General features: G+C 51.3%; 1 protein-coding gene across 1 annotated transcript in view; it reads left to right on the top strand.

Moving 5' to 3' along the window:
- The first annotated feature begins 451 nt into the window (after nucleotides 1–451).
- PTK7 (protein tyrosine kinase 7 (inactive)) overlaps nucleotides 452–23,076 on the top strand; it is a 37,524-nt gene continuing 14,899 nt past the window's right edge. The window contains exon 1 of the mRNA XM_027696909.1: nucleotides 452–507. Within this exon, the coding sequence (XP_027552710.1) occupies nucleotides 477–507 (31 nt within the window). The 5' untranslated portion in view covers nucleotides 452–476. The remainder of the gene's footprint in view (nucleotides 508–23,076) is intronic.

The raw sequence follows: 23,076 nt of genomic DNA on the forward strand, positions 1-23,076 counted from the left end.
CCTCTGCCCCTAGCAGGGTGTGGAGCTCCTGGCCCCTGCTGCCCCAGTACTTTCATAGGGTCTCTCACAGCGGTACAGACCGGGAGCTTCTGCCATCAACTTAACAGCCCGACTACGAGGAGCCCCTGGGCGGGAAGGGACCTCTGTCGCCTCCTCGCTGCTCCGGGCACGCCGTGTTCGGCAGGAGCAGGGGTCGCGCAGCGCAGGGGCTCCCGGCGCGGCCCTCACGGCCCCCGGTACCGGGGAGGCTCTGCACGATGACGCCGGCGAGCCCCTCACCTCGCGATGGAGGCACGGGGGGTCCGAGCCCGGCACCGCCCGCGGGACCCCGTTCCTCCCGACCCCGCCCGGTTTCCGGTGGCTGCCCCTCCCCCGGAACCCCTCCTGCCGGCGGCGGCGGGCGGGGCGGCGGCGGCGGCATGGCTGGGGGCTGGCGGGCGCGCTGACTGGCGCGGCGGCGGCGAGGGGTGCGGAGGATGGCGGCGGTGCGGGCGCTGCTGGTGCTGGGTGAGTGCGGGCCAGGGCAGCCGCCGCAGCTTCCCCCGCCCCGGGAATGCAGGTCCCGGCGGCGGGGCGGGGGCGGAGGGGCTTCGCGCCCCCTCCCACGTCCGTAGCTGGGCCGCGATGGGGCCGGCGGCGGGGCGGGGGGCCCCGCGGCTGCCGCCGCCTCCGGGGCTGAAGGAGGTGCGGCCGTCCCCGGGGCCGAGCCAACGGTGGTCCGCGCCCCCTCGGGTTGGGGGGGGCCCGCGGGGCTCCGGCGCAGAGCGGGGGCTGCGTGGGGCCCTGTGTGTTCCAGCCTGGGGGCGGCCGCGCCCCCGCCCCGCGCAGCCCCGGGAGCCAGCGGGGCGCCTCGCCCGGCTCTCCTTCCCCGGCGTGCGCCGGCTCGCCCTGCCCGCCCGCCCGCTCCTATGGGGGAGCGTCGTGCCTAAATCCAGAGGGATGCAAATACGCCAGACATTTGCCGTCTGGGAGATGGCGAGCAGGCGCTCCCGGAGCAGCCGCGCTCCGGGGAGGGCTCCCGGAGGCCCCTCTGGCGAGGCTTGGCCCCGACCCGCGCCCCTCCGGGCTCCGTGGAGAGAGCTGAGACTGGGAAGGCTGTTTGTGTGCAGTGGTGGGTGGTTTTCCTATGAAATCTGATCAGATCAAAACTCGGAGAACAAACAGTGGGCGCGCGGGGGGGTTCCACCCGTGGAGATTGACCTCCCGGCTCCTGGAGGGGTTTTGTCCCTTGCTGAGCGCATCTGGATGAGCCCTCTCCCCCGCCCCCCGTGCCACCCTCCATGCCGTGTAGGGTGTGAGCCAGCCTCCCTGCCCTGTCCCAGCTCTGCGGCCCCTTGATTTTCCTGGCTGCTTGCTTTTCACGTTGTCCAACCACAAAGCCCAGACCCCCCTTCCTTCGCTCTGCTCCATGGTGTTTCTCCCCCGCTGGCCTCTTAGCACCGTTTCCCTTGTCTGAGGAGCCCAAGGTCTTGGCTGTGGCATGAGAGGCGCAGGGGCTGTGAGCTGGTTTTCAGCCTGGCTTTGAAAGGTCCCACGGCTGCCCCATAACAGAGCACCTTGTTTCTTCTCTTTGGAGCCCTGCAGATGGGGAGGGTCCTGCGTGCTGCTAGTAGCTGTTTGCAGTCCTTTCTGTCTCACTGTGCACAGTTGTAGAGTTTGCTTTCCGGTTTCTGCTGCAAAATCAAGAGCAATCTTAGTTTAGCACTTGGGTAGGATACTGCCTCTGAGGGAATGATATCTATAGCGCTTCTGCCCTTCCATATCTGGAGGTGTGGCTGAGCCCTGCTGCCAGGCGGTAAGTATTGTCCAATTTACAGCTGATAAGCACGAAAAGCAATGCTTACTTAGCTGATTAGCACCGTGATTGCAGAACGTCTTGGCAGCCTTCTGGGAAGGCTGTTTCTGGAGAGGGAGTGCGTGCTTAGCTTGGGCCCTGGATTGAAGCCACAGGGCCCTGTGAACCTGCCACAGCATTCACCTAGCTGCCAGCAGGCCACTACCGGCAGCTGGGATGTGCAGACCTGCCTGAGAGGGCTGTCGGTCGCCTTTCCTACCAGCACACTCCGCTCTGCAGTTGCTGGAGTTTCTGTGCGGCTCCAAGCATGTACACTCCTTGTTTCTCTTGCTGAGCAAGACCATGTCCTGCAGCACTGGGAGGAACACGCTGCTGTTGGGCTCACAGACACTAAAAAATCTCAGATGGCAAAACATACTGTTTGACATCTAGGTTTTTACTGGCTAGTGGTAAGTTTTGTGGGCTGCAAGGTGTCGTCTCCCTTTGCCTGTAGATGCTGTTTGGAAAGAGCACTGGGCAAAGACCTGTGAGGCATGGAGGCTCATACAGGTCCTTTGCCATGTGTTTCAGAAGCGCTCGGTGCCTGGACTGCTGGTCCTTGTTCCTTCATTTCTGTTGTTCAGTGAAGCTCTGATCTTTCTGGCAGTGGCACTGCAGCATGCTAAATGTGTGCTGACTTATGCTGGAACATCTGGTTGAAGTGCTAGCAGAGGAAATATTTGCTGAGTCAACTTTTCTTTAAAGCGAAAAACCCTCAAAAGGTCAATTTTGTTCTGGAAATGCCTCCATGTCCTGTGGTGAGCTCTGTGTTTCTGTATGGCAATACTTTTCTCATGTCTGCTAGCAAGCCTGGTCTTAAAGAAGGAAATTTCTGAAGACGGTAATGATCTGATCCCCCTTGGGACTTGGCTGTATTCAGATGGGGCTCTAGGCGGGCTGGAACCCTGATGTGGCAGGAGCTTCAAAGGCATAGCAGCTCCATAGTCGTGACCATAGGCACTTCTTTGTCTGCACAGTGGGGTCCTGAACCACTGTGAGCTGGCACTGATCAGAGGGTTGTCGTGTTCTGCATCCTTTAAAGATGTCCTCTGCGCTCTTAATTGATCTGGAATGAAGCCGTCTTCTAAAGGCAGATGGGCAGACGTTTAAACTGCAGCAAGCACCCTGTATTTAGTTGCATGCTGGGTGATGAACACTTGCTGATTGAGAATATGTTTCCTCCCCGTCTGCTGAATACCTCTTGCTCAAGGGAGGCAAGTGGATGGCGGCTCATATCTGCTAGTAGGTCAGATGTTTGGCCAAGGGCTGGTCCATGTTGCATCCGAGCGGGTAGGCACATGTGTCCTAGGAGAGCAGGCTGCACTTTCTCTAAAGGCCATGGAGCTCAAGGGGAATGGAGAAAAGAAGGTAGGAAAGGGGTAGGAAGAGAAGAGCCTGGCTTTGGGGCAGTGGACAAGAACGCAAGGGTCAGTTTGGCTGTGAGTGATAAGGCGCTTCAAAAAGATCTGAAGGCTGTGAGGCCTGGTTACAGGTATTTGCTAGAGGATCTTTACACGAATATTTTTCTTGCCTTCATTTCAATTCATCTGCTATTTAAGTTGCAAAGATCAAAGCTGTATTCCAGCAAGCTAACGTGGACTTAAGTAAATAGCTGGACCTAGTACACCTCTTTCCAGTGAATAAACACTCTTTCCTCTCTGAACATTTTCAAGCATACCTCTCATGCCTGGAATGCAAAATATTTCACATTAGCAATGGGTGTTTCCACTACTTTCGATATTTGGGAACTTGGAACAAATGCTTATTTAGCAGCGGACAAATTTAGGTACAAACGTGCTCTTTGTGAAGGCAGTTGCTCCTGCGGTGTTTGCAGGGAAATTCCCTTGAGACTGGGGGACGTGTTATTGTTTGTCCAGACCACAAGGAGCAGTTCTCGTGCTCCATACGTGGTCCTGTGGGCTGGGACAGGCAGCTCTTTGGAAGCCTGGAGGGCAGCGAGACCAACAAGATGTTTGGCAGATGCACAGGAACATTCTTCTTGGTGAGGTTTAAGTTGCACAGGGTGTTAACTTTGGGTTTGGTGGGGTTTGCAAAGGCTGTGAACCAGCACAGTGGATTTTGCTGTGTAAGTGAAAGAGGCAGGCCCACAGGTGAGCCTTTGGCATGGCAAATACCTCCTGAGAAGGCTGATAGTGCCCGATGTGGGAGAAAGGCAACTATAGTGTTTTTTACCTTTATAAGAAATCAACTGTGTCTTGAGGGAGAGAGGAAGGAGAGATGGAGAAATGACGATTTGACAACTGACCGAAAGAAAGACCAGCATATTGGTAATTGGGCCTCAGTGTACATTTCAGCATGGCAGAGGTGCCAAGGTGGGTGGTCTGATTCCACATCAGGCTCCTTGCTTGGAAGATGTTGGGAGGTGTCATCTAAGAGCTACTTGTAAATGCTTTTTAGTCTGTTAGAAGAGCAGATGTTGTATTGCACAGTGGGGTTAAAAGGCTGTGCTGTGAATGTAGTGTACCTTATGTGCTGGATTGCCTGAAATAAGCAATCCCACTGCTGGACGTGGAAGAATTTGTTCTCTGAGAGAGACCTTACAGGAAGGAGGTAGGAATGCTGCAGATTTTCAGGCTTTTCATATGGCTGCTGCTAGAGCAGCAGCCACTCCCTGGGCTTTGCCATAGTTTGGAGGCTCTGCATGTGGTTCATGTCTTGTTCCTCATGTTCTTGTGAGCTTTCAGCAGTCCAGAAACGTTGTGCATCTCTTGCATTTTTAGGGAGGTTGTTCTGAGTTGCAAGTAAGACAGGGGACCCTGGGGTCTTTTAGAAACCTGTTTGCTTGCTTCCTAATGCCAAAGCTATTGAACCACAGCACAAGGAAGCAAGCACATTGATTTTGGAGGATATGGCCAGTTCAGAGTCCTGTACTTCTACCTCCTTCATCCTACCAGACCCTGTCAGGATCTGCTGTGCTGGTTGTGTTGATGAGGTGTCAACTCTCTCCTTTTCCCTGCCTATCACTGTGGGATCTGATCCAGAGGCTGCTTTCCTGCACTGCTTTTGGGTGCTATGTGAGGGAGCAGTGTCCAGTCACCTCTCAAGTCATACAGGGCCAGCAAGTCCACCTTTGCACTGCAATGGGAAGTGTTGCTCTTGCTGTTTGGTTTAGAGGGCAGCTGGTGTCCCTATAAAAGGACCAGACTGAAGGATCATCATTCTAGAGAAGAATGATGAAACCATCTCCTGTTTCACTCTTCCTGTGCTTTCTGAATATATATATCACTGTGCAGGCAGTAGAAAGCAAAAGAGGCTTGCAAGGTATGTTGTTATACGGATATAGGTTAGTTTGGGAACTAGACCAGAATCTAGCTTTGCAGGAGGCACACGAGTGTCTGCAGTCCCAAGAAGTGAAGTACTGGAAGAATAGGTGTCTGGGGTTTCTTCTGGAAGTGGGCAAAGGCTGGTTGTAGTCCTGTGGGCTCTTAAGGATGGAGGCACATTCGGTGTTTTTAGCAGCTGCAGTTCTCCATGTCCAGGCTGTGGATCTGGGTGCTGCTTGAATAGAGGTTGAATAGGTTTGTCCAGTATTTCCTCTTGCCTCTGCTTTGGTGTGTTGCAGCACGGTGAGGATGAACCCATGCTAACCCGTCAAGGCAAGGACTCCATTTCTGGTTATTCCTTTGTTCCAGGGAAATACTTGGCAGCAAGCGCTGTTCTGTGTTTACCTGTGTCTCCTTTTAATCTGTGCAGCCCTTGCCGAGTAGCTGTGGAAGATCTTCAAGCCAAACACAAGTGGTCTTTGTTTCAAAGCATCAATTTGTGTTGGCAGCCAGGTCTGCAGCGCATGTGCTTTTCATTGACTGCTACTCCGGCTCCATTTCTCACTCTTGCCAGCTCTTTTTTAAACTTAATACAAAAATGTTTTCCCTGAGCTTAAAAGGTTGAGCCGTACAGTACTTCTAGTCTTAATTTAAGCCTTGCCGTTTTCAGGGAAGCAGTCTGTTCTGTGACCAGACAGAGACTGCTTCCCTCTGCTCTGAGAAGTAACTAATACATGCTCTCTGATCAACAAAGAGAGAGGGAAGGGGGGACTTCAGAGTGGTTTGCAAGTTTCTGAAAGCCTGTTCTGTGTGCTTGAAATGAGGAGTTTGGGTGTGCCTGCCCAGCTCTGACCATTCCTGAGCTTGCTTGTCTTAGAGTAGTTTGGGAAAGTTGATGGGTGGGTGCTTTTGTTGATACTCTTTGCAGACTGTTACTGCCTGGGGCTGCTCCTTTTATTTGATCAGCTTTCAAAAATCCATCCTCTATTCTCTGATTTTGACCCACTGCAATTGTTTTCCAAAGGCTTCTCTTGAAAATGCATTCTAATCCTTAAAGTTATAGGTGACATCCAGGCAAAGGCCTATGTCATTGCTTAAAACATTTCTATTGGTAGTGAACAGGTGGATGTTGAGGTGTTCAGGTGCCCCAGAGAGCAGAATGAAAGCTAGCCAGGTCCAACTGCAAAAGCCAGGATGGAACAGTGCAGTGAGGAGTACTCTTGAACTCCGATCCCCTTGCACAGCAGGTCCACACAGGTTGTGTGTCTGGAGAGGAGGCATGACTGTTTTTAAACTGATGATTCCTTGTGTGAGATGGTGCTTGCCAGTGGGATACCAATAGTCTGTCTTCTCCTTGTCAAATTAAGTTGTGATTTGAATGGAGCAGGCAGGAAGTTCAGCATTTGTGGATTGGAGTGTGCACAGGGCCCCTGAGTGTGCATGAATTCAGTCCACCACTGTCAGATGGTCTGGACCTCTGTGAGGTTGGGATGTCTTGGATTGATGCTTGTATTGTGCAGGATGATGAATGAAGAAAACTGATACAAGCAGATTTCTGTCTGGAAAGTGGCGTGACGCATTTGATTTCAGGGCATGAACCTTCCCTCTCTGGAAGGCAAGATGTTGCATGCTGGGAGAAAGCGATGACACGGGGTTGCTGTGTGTGCTGGGAGCTGGTGCAGAAAGGGGCTAGGGCTTAAGTGAGTGAGGATTACAAGTCTACTTGTATTTCAGCCCCTGGTTAACCGATGTTCAGTTCCTGGGTGACTTCTCTCCCAGGAGACAGCAGAGTCCATGAGTGCTGTGCCCTCAGACCTCAGTGCTAATGGCAGATGTTTGTTTCCAGAGTAGCTCTAAGGTGACAGGCTTTATAACTTTTCCTCTCCTGTGATGCTGTTGTGAAATGAGGTTTGTCCCAGCATCAGAATTTTACACCTGAATGCAGCTCAGGCCACCCTGAAGAGCAGCCAAGACAGCGCCCTACTGCTGTCAATTTGGGCACACTGGCAAGTTGGCTCTGTCCTCCATCACCCCAGAAAGCCAGAGGAGTCTGTCCCCAGAGCCATGGCATGTGAAGGCTGAGTACCATTCTGGCAGCAGGGGGGTGACTTACATGCCTCTGGGCATCCCTATAGGGGGTTGTCCTTGCTGTCCGGTGATGCACAAGATAGGCACGGTATTGCTTAAGACCAGCTATGAATGCTCTCCTCACTACGGTTGCTCATTGACTTCTTTAAGAGCACAAAGGAAGCCTTTGATTCAAACCATACAGTGTCTCTCCAAATGGTTAAAGGCAGGACAAGCTGTGGCTTGCAAGTTCCTTTATTGCTCTCCGTGCATCGTGCTTTGGTGTGTGTCCTGGCTCTGCTGGGCCAACACATCATTCACGTGGCATGGATTGATGGGTGCTCCATGGTGCTGGCTCTGTTGAAGTTGCTACAGTGCCTGTATCTGTGGGAAGCTTTCATGGGAGGAAAGGTTGTGGCTTTTGTCTTTCCCAGCAAAGACAGGACGAGAGAAGATAAAAACAGACAGTCTTGTAGGGTGCCACACAGGGCAGTGCATCCAGTGCTCCTTAACTGTTCATGGGAGCATAGATGGGTCTGTGCTGCTGAGGACAAGTCATTTAGTTACGTCTGCAGAGAGGCCAACACTGGAAGTCTCCTTCAGCAGTTGCAGGAATTCTGCAAGTTGTCTTGGACCAAAGGTAGCTTCTTGTGAGTTACTGATGTTCTTTCTTCCTGTCTATCCGTACTGCCTGCTGTAAACGCTGTGAGCCTGGGACACATCTGGGCACCTGGCAGGTGCTATAGGAGTGGCCAGTTCCTGGGCTGAGTCGCCTTCTGTAGCAGTGAGATGGCAGTGAGATCTTGTTTTGTGATCACTCTTTTCTCCAGCTAGATTTGAACAGTTCTGTATCCACCATATTCCAAGCTAAAACCGAGCTCCAAAGGCAACACGTCTGTTTTTTTTTTTTCTCTGCTGAGTTCACTCCTGATGGCTCTCCCTGATGTTTTGTGTGTGTGCTTAACAACCTTCTGACGTGTAAGTGGAAGAGCTGCTTGCTGGGCCCTCACCAGCATTGATCCTCCTGCCCGGGTCCTGCCTCTGTCTTGCTGTCTTGTTCTGGCCCAAGTGCAGCTGTTCCTTTTCCAGTTGTGCCTCCTGCCTCCCCTTCTTCCTGATTCCTCTTCTCTATCCAGACCCACCATAGCATGCCACATGTCCCCTTCTCAGGCTTTGCTGTTGCTTGGTTTCTCTCCAATGCCTGCCTCTGGGCACTGCTGTTTTGCCAGGTGTGGCTGTGGCTTTCTCATCCCATCTTGAGATTGCTTTTGTCTCCTTGAGCCAGGCCTCCAGTTCGCTCAGGCTGGTGAGAAATCAGAGCAGAGCTGGCACAGGGCTGCTGAGATGTTCAGGTGGATCTTGGAAATCATAAGTCTTTTTTGACAAGAATTCTTCCTCTTAGCTGAAGAAATGTCTCAAAGCCATGTGACCTGAAGCAGAAACCACTAATCTGAATGGTTAACATTTTGGCAAGGAAATAACAAGTGTCGTACTGGGCATCGTTCAGCATCACATTTTGTTTCTGTGGCCTTGCTGGGATTTGGCCCTACCTCTCACTGGCTGGGGATACATTCCTGCAGACAAAGGCCTGTCATGGGTTTGATGGAGCAATCCGCGGGATGCTGAGTGGCCACAGTGATCAGCCAGGCACCTGCAGATATTTCAGCACAACTTCCTGCTCTCCAGGACCTGTTGTTGGTTGTCTGTTGCCACTGTTTGTGTGCTGACTTGGCATTTGGTTGCTTAGGATGTCCAGGTACTCTTCACACTGCTAGATTAGTGGCTGTCCAGTAAGAATTATTTGCTCTCCAGATATATTGGAAATTAGCTTTTTTGCCACAATGGAGGAAAGCACTTGTTTTTCAAGGAGATCTGGTTAGCATGAATTTCTGTCTCAGTGAGTCTGTTATAGCCAAGCTTTTCTTTAATTTGACACTGGAGCTTTGCATTAGATCTATTTAGTGCAAGTGTTCTGCTTGGTTATTGATTTGTAAAATATTCCAGAAAGTGTCCTGCTTGCATATTCTTCCCACTCAATGACTTTTTTCCATTTTTAGCTGAGATAATGTAGCAATGTCTCATAGTGAAGCTACCTTTTAATTAATATTGCATGAGCAGAGGAAATATTAGCTTCTCTGTCTACTTTCCTATATTTGTGGCTTTTAATATAGATTCATAAATGGCTTTAATGAAAATAAACAAGGAGCTGTTCTTCTCTGTGCCCTCTTTGCTTTCAGAGATGATACTGCAGGTTCAGCCTCCCTGGTGATGTTTCTCCCAGGAAGAAAGGTCCTGGACAACAGTGCTTCCCTGCACAACTGTAAATGATGATTGTGAAATAAGGCTGATCTTCAGCTTTCCAGGAATGAAAAGAGGAGGATCTAGGAGAAATCTGCAGACCTTAGGACTTAGTGGGAGACAGATGTGGGGAGTTGTGGATGATATTTTGTAGCTAGGAAGCGGTCAGTGCCACATAGATGCAGGCAGTATTTATGAACTTGTGTTCCTGAAACACTCGTGAGGGTTGACACAGAAATCATACAAACCCACTGGGAAGCCCTGGGCAACCAATCCATCCTCTTCAAGCTTCAGAGGCAGCCAGAGGTCAAAACTCAACAGTGCAGAGCCCATATAAACAGGAGGGACACCAATGCAGCTAGTGGAGTGAGGCCTATTTGAGGTGTCTCCTCAGTGCCTTTTTGTAGCAATTTTTAGTTTGCAGCACTGTGGTGGCTACTAGGAAAAGCTCGAGTGAATTTGTTGTGAATGCCTCTCCTGGGAGCTTCTTCTCTTCCTGTGGGAGGGGAGCAAAGAGGTTAAACCTTCAGTAAACCAAGTGGCAAAGCAGGATGCTCCAGAGACCCACTCACCTCCAGTGGGACCCACAATGCAGCTGTGCTCTGTGGGGAGTGCAGCAGCAGGATTGCTCCTGATCTACTGTTGTATGTGGCATTTCCCAACCTCTGCCTTCTCCTTGCTCCTGGGAAGGCAGAGTGGCTGAGAGCATGCTTGTGGGTGGGCTATAGAGAGGCAGTGGCATGAGGGGGTACACATCCCTGCAGCAGTTGCCAGTGCATGGATGTAATTTTCAAGACTATGGTACTGGATGAACCATTTCTCCCATGAGCTGTAAGCTGTCTGACGAGCTTGGCCAGCTGGATCTTCTTGGCTTCATGGCAAATCCATCTGAGTCTCTACAGGCAGATAACTAAGGGAAACTTAGCTGTAAATATACTGCCATGACCTGGAGAGAGATTTAAAATATTTATCCTAGAGCAGAGCTTGGGATATAAATAAGCTCCCTGTCTGTTTCCCTGCACGAAAGGCTCAGAAGTGCAGCTGTCCCTTTGTCCCCAGCTCTGGGAGTCCTCTTTGGGACTGGCAAGTTGCTCATGGGTGTCCATATGGATAGTGTAAACATGTAGCTGAGAGCAAAATGGAGAGGGTATTTGCGCTAGTGTAGATGTGAGTTCTTCACTGCACTTTCTGTCCCCTTGTTGCCCCCTCCCTCCCCAGCTGTTGTCCCTGGACTCAGGGTGTTTGTGGAATTTGTTGGTGAGCTATGTCTTGGGGTCTGCCTGGGTAGGGTTGTAACTCTCTCACTTGGCCCCCTGAGCAAGCACGATCTGCAAGACATCCGGACAAAGTGTATCCAAAGGCCAGCACGGGTTTGGGTGGTACTGGGGAGGTTTTGATCCTTCCAGTGGGTTTGGTGGCAGCACGCAAAGAAGCAGCTCACTCAAACACTTTCAGTGCCAGATATGCTTCTTTCTTCTGAGAGAGCAAAGAGGCCTTGCTGGCAGGAGTGTGCCGTGCCCAGTCCAGCCTTGGCTCGGGTGCTGAGTAGGCACCGTGCTGTATGGAGAGGACCTGGCTCTAAGCAGCAGCTTTGTCTTTTCCTGTGATGTGTTGATGAAGCAGCTGGCTTGGCTTGCAGGCCCCGTGTGCATGCTGCTTCTCTTTGCACTGCTTTCCTTGCCCTGGCCTCTTCCCACCCCCACCCCCTGCCCTTTTGTCTCTGCAGCCTGAGTTTCCATTCTCTGGAGTGGCTGGCTGGGGCTTCTGTTTGCTGAAGGGAAGTGCCAGACAGTTTTATGGAGCTTCTTCTGGTTTTTCCTGTCATCTGGAATGGCGTTTCAGCTGGAACAGGAAAAACGTGAAGCCCTAGCCAGAAGCTCCATCCACATACAGAGTGCTGTTATGGGGGAATCCCTCTTGGCTGGGCTTGGGATGGCAGGAACAACATCAGCCTTTAATCCTCAGCCCAAGGGAAGGGATGTGAGGATGGATCAGGAGGTGCTGGCCCCAGCTATCACGGGATGAGCTCTCAGCCACACAGAGCTTGTGGGTGCAGCAATGCAGCCTCATTGCCACAGGGCCTCACCTCGCCTCCAGCTCTGGGGCAAGGAATGCTGAGCCAGCTCTGTTGCAGCTCTTTCCTGCTGGCAGGACCTGCCTGACTGTTCAATGCCACTGGGATCTCCTCTACCATCAAAGGAGTTTTGCTTGGTGAAGACCTTGCCCCATTGTGGGGGAAGCATCATCGTTCAGGGCCACTGCTATGAAGATGTTGTCCTGGTATTTCTGGGAGTCCCATGGCCACCACTGCCTATGCTGCTCAGCATGCAGGCACAGGCCCACTTGCCTGACCAAAGCAAACTTCCTTCTCCATAAGCCAGAAGCCAAGTGGTGCAGACAGCTGCCAGCATGCAGCTGTGCCCCGAGTGTTTGGGCAGGAGAAGTGATGGTCTGGCTACCAACTCTGCCCTGTTCCTCTCCCAGCTGCATGACTGCAGCCTGCACTCATGGCTTGGGCTGCTTCTCTGGGCTGAGGGCTCAGGAGGGGTACCTGGGCTTTTCTTAGGGGCCTGGGACCACACAGTGGCCTCAGTGGCCCATCAGAATGGCATCCTTTCCCTGGGTCCAGACATGTCTCCATGGGGAGATGCCCATGCCTCCTCTTGCAGTGGTGGCCAGGAGCACGGGCAGTAGCCCTGTTGCTCGGAGCAGTGCCAACCTCCTCCCAGGGCAGACAGGGAGCTCCTGCAGTGCCAAGGCCAGTTGTTCTGGTTCAGCAGCCCCAGCTGTTTCAGGGAGCCAAGGAGCTTGGCTACCATGGGGACTTCCCTCTCTTGCTCCAGCTTTTTCCTGCTTGAGGAAGGTGCTATGATGTTGGGAGAGACTGTAGGGCAAGGTGCAGCTTAGCCCAGACACATCCTCCATAAAGACCACAAGTGAATCCAGCAGCCTTGGAGAGAAACTGCACAGCATGGTGTCTGCCCTGCCAGCTTGGTTAAGCCTGCAGTGGAGTATTGGTTGGCAACAGCCCTGCTCTGCTTGAGAATGAGTAGGAACCTCCCGAAATATTCCCATCACTCTGTGGCTGCAGAGTAGCACCCTTGTTTACTGTTCTTGCTCATTGCCAAAGCAGCAGCTAGTTCTTGCCCTAGACCTCACTCCCACTACCGCCCCGTCCCTGACTGCAGAGGGTATCATCATGTGCTGTTGCTTTGGGGTGGCTGCTGCCTGGCTTTGAGCACACAGGGAGGCAGGGTCTCTGCTCACTTCTGGTAAGGGTGAAGGCGGGGAGATATGAAAGTTAAGGGCTGCAGAGCTCCTATGGCAGAGTTAGGAAGCTCGGTTTGGAATCGTCTTGGAAGAAGGAAGCCTGAGGGATGTGTGGCTGGGGAGGGGGCTGGGATTCACAGGATATGGGCTGAGGAAGTAGAATGGGCAATGTAAGGAACAGAGGCAGGTAAGCCCCAAACTAGTTTGAACTGAGTGGGCGAGTGAGGTCAGTGCCAGGGTCTGTCTATCCTGACATGTGCTGCAGCAATCAGAAGTCTGCAGCTGGTTACCTGGGCTCACTGTCCTTGTGCTGAGCTTTTTTTCTCAGTTATACTGAGAAATAAATATACTTTTTTTTCTCAGTCTCTTTTCTCCTGCAGCAGGTGCGTGAGTAGGACCTGCCTGCTTTGGGACTGGAGCTGTGTGTGGCAGCAAGCTCTTCCCATGGCCCAGCTGTAGTATGTAGTATGGCCAGTCTTCGCGAACGAAGATTTTGGGAAAGGTCTTTTACCTTTCAAACCTGCGCAATGGATTTTTTAGGTGAAACACAGCATGCGCTGAACTGAGCCCACCCTTTAATCCTAAGGTTCATCTGCCGGGGCCAAGCGAACTTGGACAATGGCAGTGAGGTCCTCAGGACGTAGGTTTGTTTAGAGTGACCTTCTCATAGATGGATGGCCTTACAGGGCTGACGAGCTCCATCTGCCCGGGGGAGTATCCCTGACCGGGAAACGAACCCGGGCCGCGGCGGTGAGAGCGCCGCATCCTAACCACTAGACCACCAGGGGCCCCCGGCCCAGCTGTACCCCAGTGCATTACTGTGAGCTCCACCTTAGTGTCTTCTCCAGCAATTGATTTACAGTGTTCAAACCCCAGTGGCTTTGTTCTGGTTTCTTGTGATAATTGCTCAGAAGCTGGGCTTGGCCATTCCCATGTATGGGACCCTGGGCCTGGAAGGGCAGGGATCCCCCACAGCTTGGAGCTTCTTTGAACGGTTCTGGGGAGGCTAGTGGGAATTGCGCTAAGTGGTTGCAGCTTTTTTTAATTTTCTTTTTTTTTCCTCCCCAGTTCTAAAGCTTGGTTTGAAGGGCAGAATTGGCTTCTCAATGTTTGCTTGGTTGCTCCACCTAGAAAGCAGCGCAGAGAGGTGCTGTGGACCACCCGAAGTGAGCTCAGGCTGCAGTCCTGCAGCAGAGCAATTGTCACTTGTTGGTAGGCCAGCAGCCAAGTTGTTTCCAAACAAAGGCTTACTTGTGCCATAAGTAGTAGGGCTCCTGGTGGGGTCCATGAGGGTGTCCAGGGCCTGGGCAGATGTAATCTTGAACTGGCACACGGGAATGGAGCTAAGGAAAGAATGGACCAGTCTCAGTTTCCATTTGGGACCCAAGCAAAACGGGCAAGTACTGTGGGATGAGCAGCTGTTAGAGGATGGGGATGTCTCTGTGCTTACTTTGATTCTGGGTTGTTTTTCCTCTGGATCAGTAAATCCCACCTTGAAGATTGTGTATTTGGGTGCTTTGCAGTTGAAATTTTGCTCACAGAGGCAAATGGCTGTGCTACAGGCTGATTTGATGTGGCTGTCCATGGAGGAAGTGGGAAGAACAGGATGCATGGCCTGTGTGGTGGTGTGATAACTGGCATGAAGTGGTGGTGTGCAGGCATCGTGTCTCCTGCAAATCTGGAGCAACCTGCCACAAAAGGGAGAGGTTTTGTGGTCATCTGAGCAGACCCACACTCACAGCAGAGCTGTTGGATCCAGATGCATGGTACAACTGTTGGGGCATATAGATGATGTTTTCCCAATTTCATCATCATCTTGATCTCCTGGAGCTCCTAGGTACTAGTCCAATCCCTCCTGGCTCACGAAGCCAAAGTCAGCTTTGGCTCTAGCAGAGCATTTCTTGGAAATGCTGCTTTGTACCCATGATTGTTTTCCTGGGTGCAGAAAGATTTTGTTTTTACTTTTAACTGGAAATGGGAAACAATGTAGATTTAAAAGGCTTATGTGATGGGTGCCCAAAGACTTTCCAGATGTTGGGCTTGACCAGATCAAGTCTGCCATGTTCAGAGCTCCTTGCCTGAATGAAACCCTTTCCGTCTGGCTTGTTGGGATAAAGTGGTTTATTGCAACTCTATCCATATGTGAGGCTTTCTTGACTGGAACCTCTTGCAGAAAGGAACATGCTGGTTGGAAATCATTTGGAGATGCTAATATCTCTGGGTGTTTGGCTTGGCTGCTGTTTCCATGGTATCTGCTGAGCAGTGAAATAAGCTGTGTGTGGAGCAGGCGTGCTCCGAGCAGCTGCTTTATGTGGCTATAGGGACCGGCCCACAGGGCAGGGGGTTGCTCATGTTATTAAGCATTCATGATTTCTCTTGCCGCTTCTACAGCTTCAGCTGGTGCAAACGAGCCTCCTGGCTCTGTGATTGTGACCAGGAAGGGAGGAAAAGCTGACCCATGTGTTGTTCCCAGTTCTGGCATGCCAAAAATCTGCTTTTATAGGAGCATGTTCATAATGAACTGTGCCAGGAAACACATGGATTGCTTGAGCCATGAATGGGAGGTCTGTATGGGGCCCTGTGCTCACTGAGAGCCTCGCAGGGACAAAGAGCAGATGCTGGCATGCATTGCTTGCTCTGTAGCAGTCTATATCCTGTGGGCCCCAGTGGATGGGGAGCAGGAGATGGGATCAAGATACTAAGTGCTTGGCTGGTCCAGTGGCGGCAGAGAGGGCAGGACAAGAGGCTGAGTGAGTGGTTTTACTATGTGCTGCTCTTTGGGGCTCCCCTGGTCTAGAGTGGAGGCTGGGTAGGAAGGAGCCCGAGCACTGCAGGCAGGCAAAGAAGTGCTGCTGACAGTTCAGGATGATGATTGTGGATGGGGATGAGAGAGAATGGGAGAGATGTGTGAAACCCATTGGGCCCTAGGTATCCTATGGACAGTGTGACTGTGCATCCTGTGCCTGGCTGCCACATGAAGAAAAGGCTGTCAGGTGAGAGTTGCAGTCCTGAGCGTTAGCAGCTCTTCAGTGTCTGGAGTGTTGCTCCCCTGTAGGAGCTGCTGTCAAGCCTGCATGAGCTGAGCTACTGGTGAGAAGTGCACACTCAGCACATGAGGAGTTAAACCTGCCTGCAGGCAGTGGAGCCTTGTTCTGACAGGGGGCTTGGTGAGTCCTCTGGACCAGCAAGCTCAGGATGCTCCAGCTCAGTGATTTCATTGCCTAGCCTTTGGAAGCAAGCCAGGGCTTTGAACACAGAGTCTGCTGCTCTTTGATCCAAGAGTGACTAAAAGCAAAGCCTAAGTATTGGAGCCATTCCTGAGAACTTGGCAACTGAAGGAATTGCTGCCTGCAGACAGTGATGTTTAATAAATTACTCCTAAAGAAAAGACCTGTTTGATAACACTCTGGGGGAGCGTGTTATTGAAACCTGTAAGAGTCCTGGATTGCAAACTCTAATACCATCCCTGCTGTGCCTTTTGTGGCCTTGGGATGGAGCACAGGTCATGGTCTTTTCTGAAAATATGCATATGGCTGCCTTTGACACTAGACTTCTGCTGTGGCCCAATGTCTTCCTCAGAGAACATGGTAATAAATCAGTCCTGTGTTTGGGACTATCTGTGTCCCCCCATGTTGAGCTCCTTTGGGACATGGGACCTGAGTGTGAGCTTCTCAGTCTCTTTTCTCTTTTCCTTCAAGGTCTGCCTTTGTTGTGGCCCTTAGCTCTGCCCCTGAGCTTGCAGAGAGGCAGGTGATTTTTGAAGCTGTGATCTGGTTTGTTGGTTTTGCTCAGGTTTGTGAGCAGCTAAACATGCTGCTGAGGGATACAATGACAGCTTCAGAGCCTGTGTCTTCCTTGCCTTGTTACAGGTTTGTGGAGCTAGGAGTGAGTGCTGCAGTGCAATATGAGTCCAGAGTGCATTAGGTCATCCAAATCTTCTGTTTCCCTTAGTAGTTGCTCATCAAAGTGGAATAGCATGTATTGCTGCTGGATGAATTGCAGAGGCTTTGTTTCTTCAGTGGTCTGAGCAATGGCAGTGGCAGAAACATAGAGGTCACTGTGGATATGGTGGGCTAGCAATGCATTGGCAGTGGATTCCTAGGTGGCTAAAAGCTATTGCTGCCACCTTGCTTTGCTGTGGTTTGTTAATTAGCTGACACACCCAGAGTTGGTAGCTTGATTAAAAAGTGGTGAAAGTGCCTCTTAATCTTGGTCTTTCAGTTTTAGGCTGAAGGGCTGCAGCCTGGGAATGGAATTTGGGCTACTCCTGCTGTTGACCTCAAGTTAGTAGTGAGGACTAGGGCATCTCTGGCCAGGTTACCCTCCTTTCTCCCAGCTGTATCCCTGGCCTCCTTTCTGCAGCAATGTGCATTGTGTGGTTGCTGCAAGGTACCCAGGACCTTCCTTAAGTGAGTGGCTGTACTCTTTGCTCCTTGGGTGTTGCAAAGGGCCCTGCAAGTTTGGCGAGCCAGGGGGAGCAGGCTCCCCGCCTGTGTGCTGCAGCAGTGCCTTCCTATGGATCATGACATCCTTGCTAACTGTTATGGAAAACAGGCAGGGAACAAATGTTCAGCAGTGTTTTACCAAGCTCTCTGTCTTGTTGGGTGCTGAGCTGGTGGTGTCAATACATTCAGCTCCCACCTCAGGTCTGAGACTTGCATGCTCATTGTGCAGCCCTGTGAAGAGCTGGCTCCACAGCTGTGAGCTCCCTTGCTTTGGCATGGGGGCACGTGACGTCCACTCTACCTCAACGTAGGTAGACAAATGCTAGCCAGCTGTGTTGTCTGCCAGAACAGCTCCTTGGTGAAGCTGGCTGTGCCAGTATTTGCAGCTGGCTTCTTCCATTGCATGCTGGTACTTGTAGGTCTTTGTTTCCTGTAGGCCAAGTATCCCCCTCCACAGCTGGGGCAGCTCTGAGACCTCCTGCTAGCAGGGGAGGAGAAGGAGGGTTCCCCTCTGGGGAGAAAGGATGGATGCAGTTTAGATGTTCTGGGCTTTGCTGTCCTGGGTGCTGCAGATGAATTACAGATCCTCTAATCTGCTATTCCACATGCAGAGCATTAAAGGAACTGGCTTGCACATCTGGCTGAGCTGACATAGGATGAATTTTGCTGAAGTGCTCCTGGAAGCAAGTCTGCAGAGTAACACCCCTGGGGCCTGGCTGAAGAGTAAGGCTGGGCTACAAGCTGCAGAAGCCCCACAGTGCTGGGGTTGCTTGCCAAACCAGGAAACCTTAAACTTGCACAAAGCCCTCTCCCAAATCCCATTCCCATGCTTTTAGTTCCTTGTTTGGTTGCAAACAGCTTTGGGATTACTCATATCCTGTGGTGTCTCGAGAGATTAGTAAGCTCTTGGGTACCAAGTGAAATGGATCCTTTCCTTTTCCCTTTCTGTCCTCTGTTCAGAGCTCTTTTAGTTTGGTGAGGAGGAGGTGCCCAGGAGCTGGGCCCAGGGCATGCCTGAGGGTGCATGGCTTGGGATTGATGAGGGCGTGGGTCTCCCATGGGGCTGGGGATGTGGAGCATTGCATTATGCTTCCAGCTGACTTGCCTGTTGCTTCCCCAGCCGTGGCTCTAGGTGAGGGGGATGGCTGTGGACTCAGCAGGAATCTGAGGCTGTGAAGCAGCTGAGGGCTTTGTGGTTGAGGCTGCATTGCCAAGCGATGTCGTCAGCCAAGAAGACAGTGATTTTTGGATTGTTTCAAGATGTAGGCGACTTGGCCTTTCAAGCAGGGCAGGAGATGTGCTGCCTGGTCTCCTCAGCTTAGACAGTTGCTCTGCAGTATCCAGATGGTGTTGGACTATTGGAATGTAGTCCCCAGGCAAGTGCTTATGTGGGACTGGCACTCCGATGCATTAAAGCAGTGGATGGAAAACCCAGCTTGGGTCGAGGCCTAGCTTGTAATGTTGCCCCATGCCCTTGCAGCCTGTATGATGACCATGAAGGTTTGGGCTTGGCGCCATGGCGGGGACTCACCAGTCAGCATTCCTGGTGCTCTCAGGCCTCTTGCAGAAGGTGTGGTTGGTACTGTTACTGCCAGGCCTGTCCAGTTTGTGCCAGGACCATAGACCCTCTTGTTGGCTGCAGCCCTAAATATACCCTCAGAGAGGGCTGATCTCCCAAGGCTGAGTTCTGCCATTCCACACATTTTCTGGCTGTATCTCTGTGCTTACAAAGACCAGCATCCTACAAAGGTCTGCAGTCCATGAGGTTGGAGCCTGTTGCCCAGCTATCTCCATGGCACAGAGTGGGAGGACAGTGTCCATCCTGAGAGGTGAGCATTGAGACGTAGGGCTGGGCAGTTTGGTGTCACCTTTTTCCCCCAGAGCCCTACAATGTCTCTGTTTGGCATGTACCAAACCTGGTGCTTCCCAGGTGGGAACCCCCAAAATTTCAGCTCCTGTTTCCCTGTGCTAGCCCCCAGCTCTGCCATGGGTCCCCCAGATCCTTATTACTTTTTTGGTGCGTTTTCTTATAGCTCTGGCTGATGAAAAGAGCAATACTGATATATCTCTCTCTTCTAGATCTGGAGAATGGTCCCAAACCAAAGACATTCCCAGTCTCTGCTAAGTCTGCTGCCAGATCACTGCATTAATGCTGTTACAGCCTTTGAGTGGGTTGCCTACCATGGGGCTGGGTCTCCTTTACCAGATGTACAGAGAGCCCTTTGCTTCCTGGCAGTCCTGTAGGATTGAAAACTTACTCTGCAGAGCTTCAGACAACAGTGACTAATTTCATAGAGTTCCTCACAAGTCTCTCCTGAATACGGCTTTGATGATTTAATTTGTCACCTTGAAATGCTCTGCACGTGCTCAGGCTGGAACCTGGCAATGGCTGAGTCCTGGCGACATACAGAGACCAAGAAGTGAATTGAGATACACTTGGTAGAAATTCGGACTGGCAATGCAGATGTTAGCGGAGTGTTTTTCCTGGGAAGCTGATATTTGCCTCCTTAAATAAATGAAATTAGTTTTGAGCAGGGGATACTTCTACATGAAGAATGCTGTGTTCCTGCGTTCAGATCTTTGCCATATGATCTCAGAGCCAGGATGTGATCTGAGCCTGCTCATTTCTCTGTCCATGTGCGTCCTACTGGTGCACATCCCCTCCAGATGATTTACTCTGTGTGTGGGAATGATATCCTCAGGACCTTTAGGTTCAACTTCCCTGGACTAGTCACTTAACCTTTATCTATTGCTCCAACAGGAGGGGTTTGCATTTCAATTAAATATCCTTTGGGTAACACACTACTGGGTGTTTTCAAGTGTGCTGCATTTCAACAATATTCGTCTAATCTGGCTGAAGCTTTCCTGAAAAGCTTTCTGTAGCCACAGTTGAGATGGTTTTAGGCCAGAAACATGTGCTGAGGGTTTCTTTTTCTCCCAGCCAGGGGTGGCTTGTGTCACATGCATATGCAGAGGCCGGGTGTTTGCCAGAGTACACATTTGGGACTGCTGCTTGGCTTTGGCCAAGGACTGTGGCTGGCCCAGCTGTCTTGCTGGGGAGAGCTCCGCACTGGCTCGGTCTTGCTAAGCTGACTTGGTGTTGCTGGGTAGTTTTTGAGGTGGCTCTCATTAAGGGAATAGAAAGAGTCACTTTGCTTCTTTCAGCAGCTCCCAGCAATGCGCCCCAGCCCAGATGAGCTCATGAAACCACAGCAGAAACATGCTGTTGGGAAGGTGTGCGGTCAGATTGAGCTGGAGTCGCCTTTGCTCTCCATCAGTGCTGCAAGAGTTCTCTCATCTGCCAGCTGAGGCAGTTCTTGCAGCTACCAGTGGCTGAGCCGTGCACAGCCCTGACTCTGCCACACAGTGAAGCTGGGAGGTCCTCCACCTGGTCGGTACAATAAGCAGAGTAATTTTCTTCTTTATTCATCGCTGGTGGAGATTGTTGACTTTATACAGGTTTTACCCAAACTCTGGGGTAATGGCATCCCACACAGTAGCCCTCTCCTTGGACAGCTTTCTTGAGCCTCTGTCCCAAAGGCCCAGGTGAGATGTAGGGGGGATGCATGAACCCTGCTTAATGCAGCCTTTTCCTGGGCCAGGGTTGTACAGCTCTTATGGGCAAGTGCAGCACTTTTCATCTCCGAACAGTGGGCCCTGGTGCTCTGGATTAAAGTACTGTGAAAAGCTGTGTCCAGCTCTGGACTTCTGATGTCTTCCACCCAAAACATCTGGACTACGTCTAGCTGCTATTAGTCTTTCCTTGAAGTCCAAACCTGATATATGGTTGGGATAATTGTTTTCCAGCATGTGTAGCCAGTTGATTAATGGCACCTTAGATGCTATCGTCAAAACAAAACACAAGTTTATGGCTCTTGCTGCACTTTAACACTTATTTATCCCAATTTACCTTGACACCTGTGCTCATTATATGTTCATCACAGGGATCTTGCTAGAGCTGAAATGTTTGTATCCATTTCCCCAGCATGGAAAACAAGGACATAAATAGTTTCTCCTGTTTCACCAGGGAGCTGGATCCTAGTGCTTCCTGACACCTGGTAAAATCCCTGCTTCCCATGTGGGACTTGTGCCAAGCCTTCATCATGCCCTGTGTCCACAGAGCCATGTCCTGCCTGGACGTGGGGCATAATAAGGCAGCTAAAACTCTCAGCTGATCAGCACTGAGGAAAGTGCAATTGTGCTGTCACTGATGGGGTGAAAGCAGTTCTGCTGCTCTTTAGTCTTATATTGGTAATGCCAATAATTTAATGCTAGAAACACTATAATTTAAAATATCATGTCTTAATACCCTAATGGCATATACTTTCAGAGAGTGAGACCTCATCACAAACTCCAGCACTAGCATGACCGGTAGGCTGAGACCCCAAGAGGAGAACAAATCTATTTCTTTCATGAGCTCTCTTAATGCACCCTGCCACCTTGCACATGCTTTGTACCATACAGGTATGGTTTGATGGTCATATACCTGGTGCCCTGAGGCATATCTGTGGAAAAAGACAGACCCGGCTCCTCTAGGTTCAGACTTGAGTGGATTTGACTGTTCTGTTCCCCTTTCATCCTCTCTGTCTCTCCAAGCAGCCTGTTCTGGCATGACCTCAGCTCCTGATGCTCTGGAGCTGTTGGATTATTGAGCACATAGCTGTGTTTGTGTGAGGTTGGGTGGTTGCTGCCCTGCTGAGTGCTCTTGATGAGACAGATCTGATGTGCAGAGAACTAGATGTGTGTACCTGTGCGAGAACACGTTCCCACATGTTGTGTCACCTTGGGGCATGTGTTCATCTTGTGGTGTTCATGAGACAAGTGTCACAGACTGATGGATAGTTCCTACCTTCAGGGGAGGTGCATGGTAGCTGGTGATGGAAACTTCACTGGACATGCTGCCTTTGGAGAACAGCATGTTGATGAGACTTGGCTCAGTATGAGACCCAAAAGATGGGACTTCGATCACTGTCTGCAGCTCTGCCATTCAGGCCACAGGGCTCAATCTGTGGCTACTCCTGGTGACCTTTAATTCTGTGAGTACAGATGGCAAGTGATGTCCACCCAGGAACTGTGGGACTTAACCTCGCTGAGGGCAGTCCCTTGAGAATGTTGCCTGCACACTAAAGTCAGTGACTCAGCTGGATGCTGAAGGTAGAAAGCCAGGCTGCAACGAGATCCATATCCTAGACCCTACAGTGTGTTGTTGTATACTGCTGTTCCTGTGACCTCCCAGTTCCTTGCTGCCTCCTTCCCAATGGCTTCTTTGGGGTGACTGAAAATTAGAATTGTACCCGCAGTCACACTTTGCACCGTCTGCAGGCAGGAAAGACCTCTGGGTTCTGGACTACTGTTTCCTCTGCCCCAGTGTCTTTGGGAATAGGCTTCTATGGTTTTCGCAATGGGAGGACTATGTTGCTCTCTCTGTCTGGACTATGGGGAGAGGGTTTTAGCAGATACAGGCTGAGGTGCCCCTGCTCCTGGCTGATGTGTTTGGAGCTGGGAGATTGGAGCCGCATCCTGGGAAGCAGCAGCACCGGATGAGCACCTGTGTCTATACCTTGCTGTTGCTGAGAGTGGGAGAGCTCAGGCTAGCCACATTGGAAATGTGTGGCTGGCGCTGGGATGCCAGTGAGCAGCTTCGCTTGGTGCTTGCACTGTGTAGCAGGCTCCAAAGGCTTTCCAGCATGGGAATGGCTCTTGAGGCTTTCTGGAATGTGATGATCTTCAAAGCACCTCTTTTGGAATAGGATCCCTTACCCTTAGCTCTGGGTGACTGAGATGTCCTGTCAAGTTGTCTCCCTGTACCAGGCTTGTATACAAACGCCATGCAGGAGGATCTGGCTGAGTGTCCTAAGAGAAACTGCCTTTCAGCTGG

The sequence above is a fragment of the Neopelma chrysocephalum genome, unplaced genomic scaffold (genome assembly GCF_003984885.1).
Source record: "Neopelma chrysocephalum unplaced genomic scaffold, ASM398488v2 Primary Assembly neopelma1_117, whole genome shotgun sequence".
Classification (NCBI taxonomy): Eukaryota; Metazoa; Chordata; class Aves; order Passeriformes; family Pipridae; genus Neopelma; species Neopelma chrysocephalum.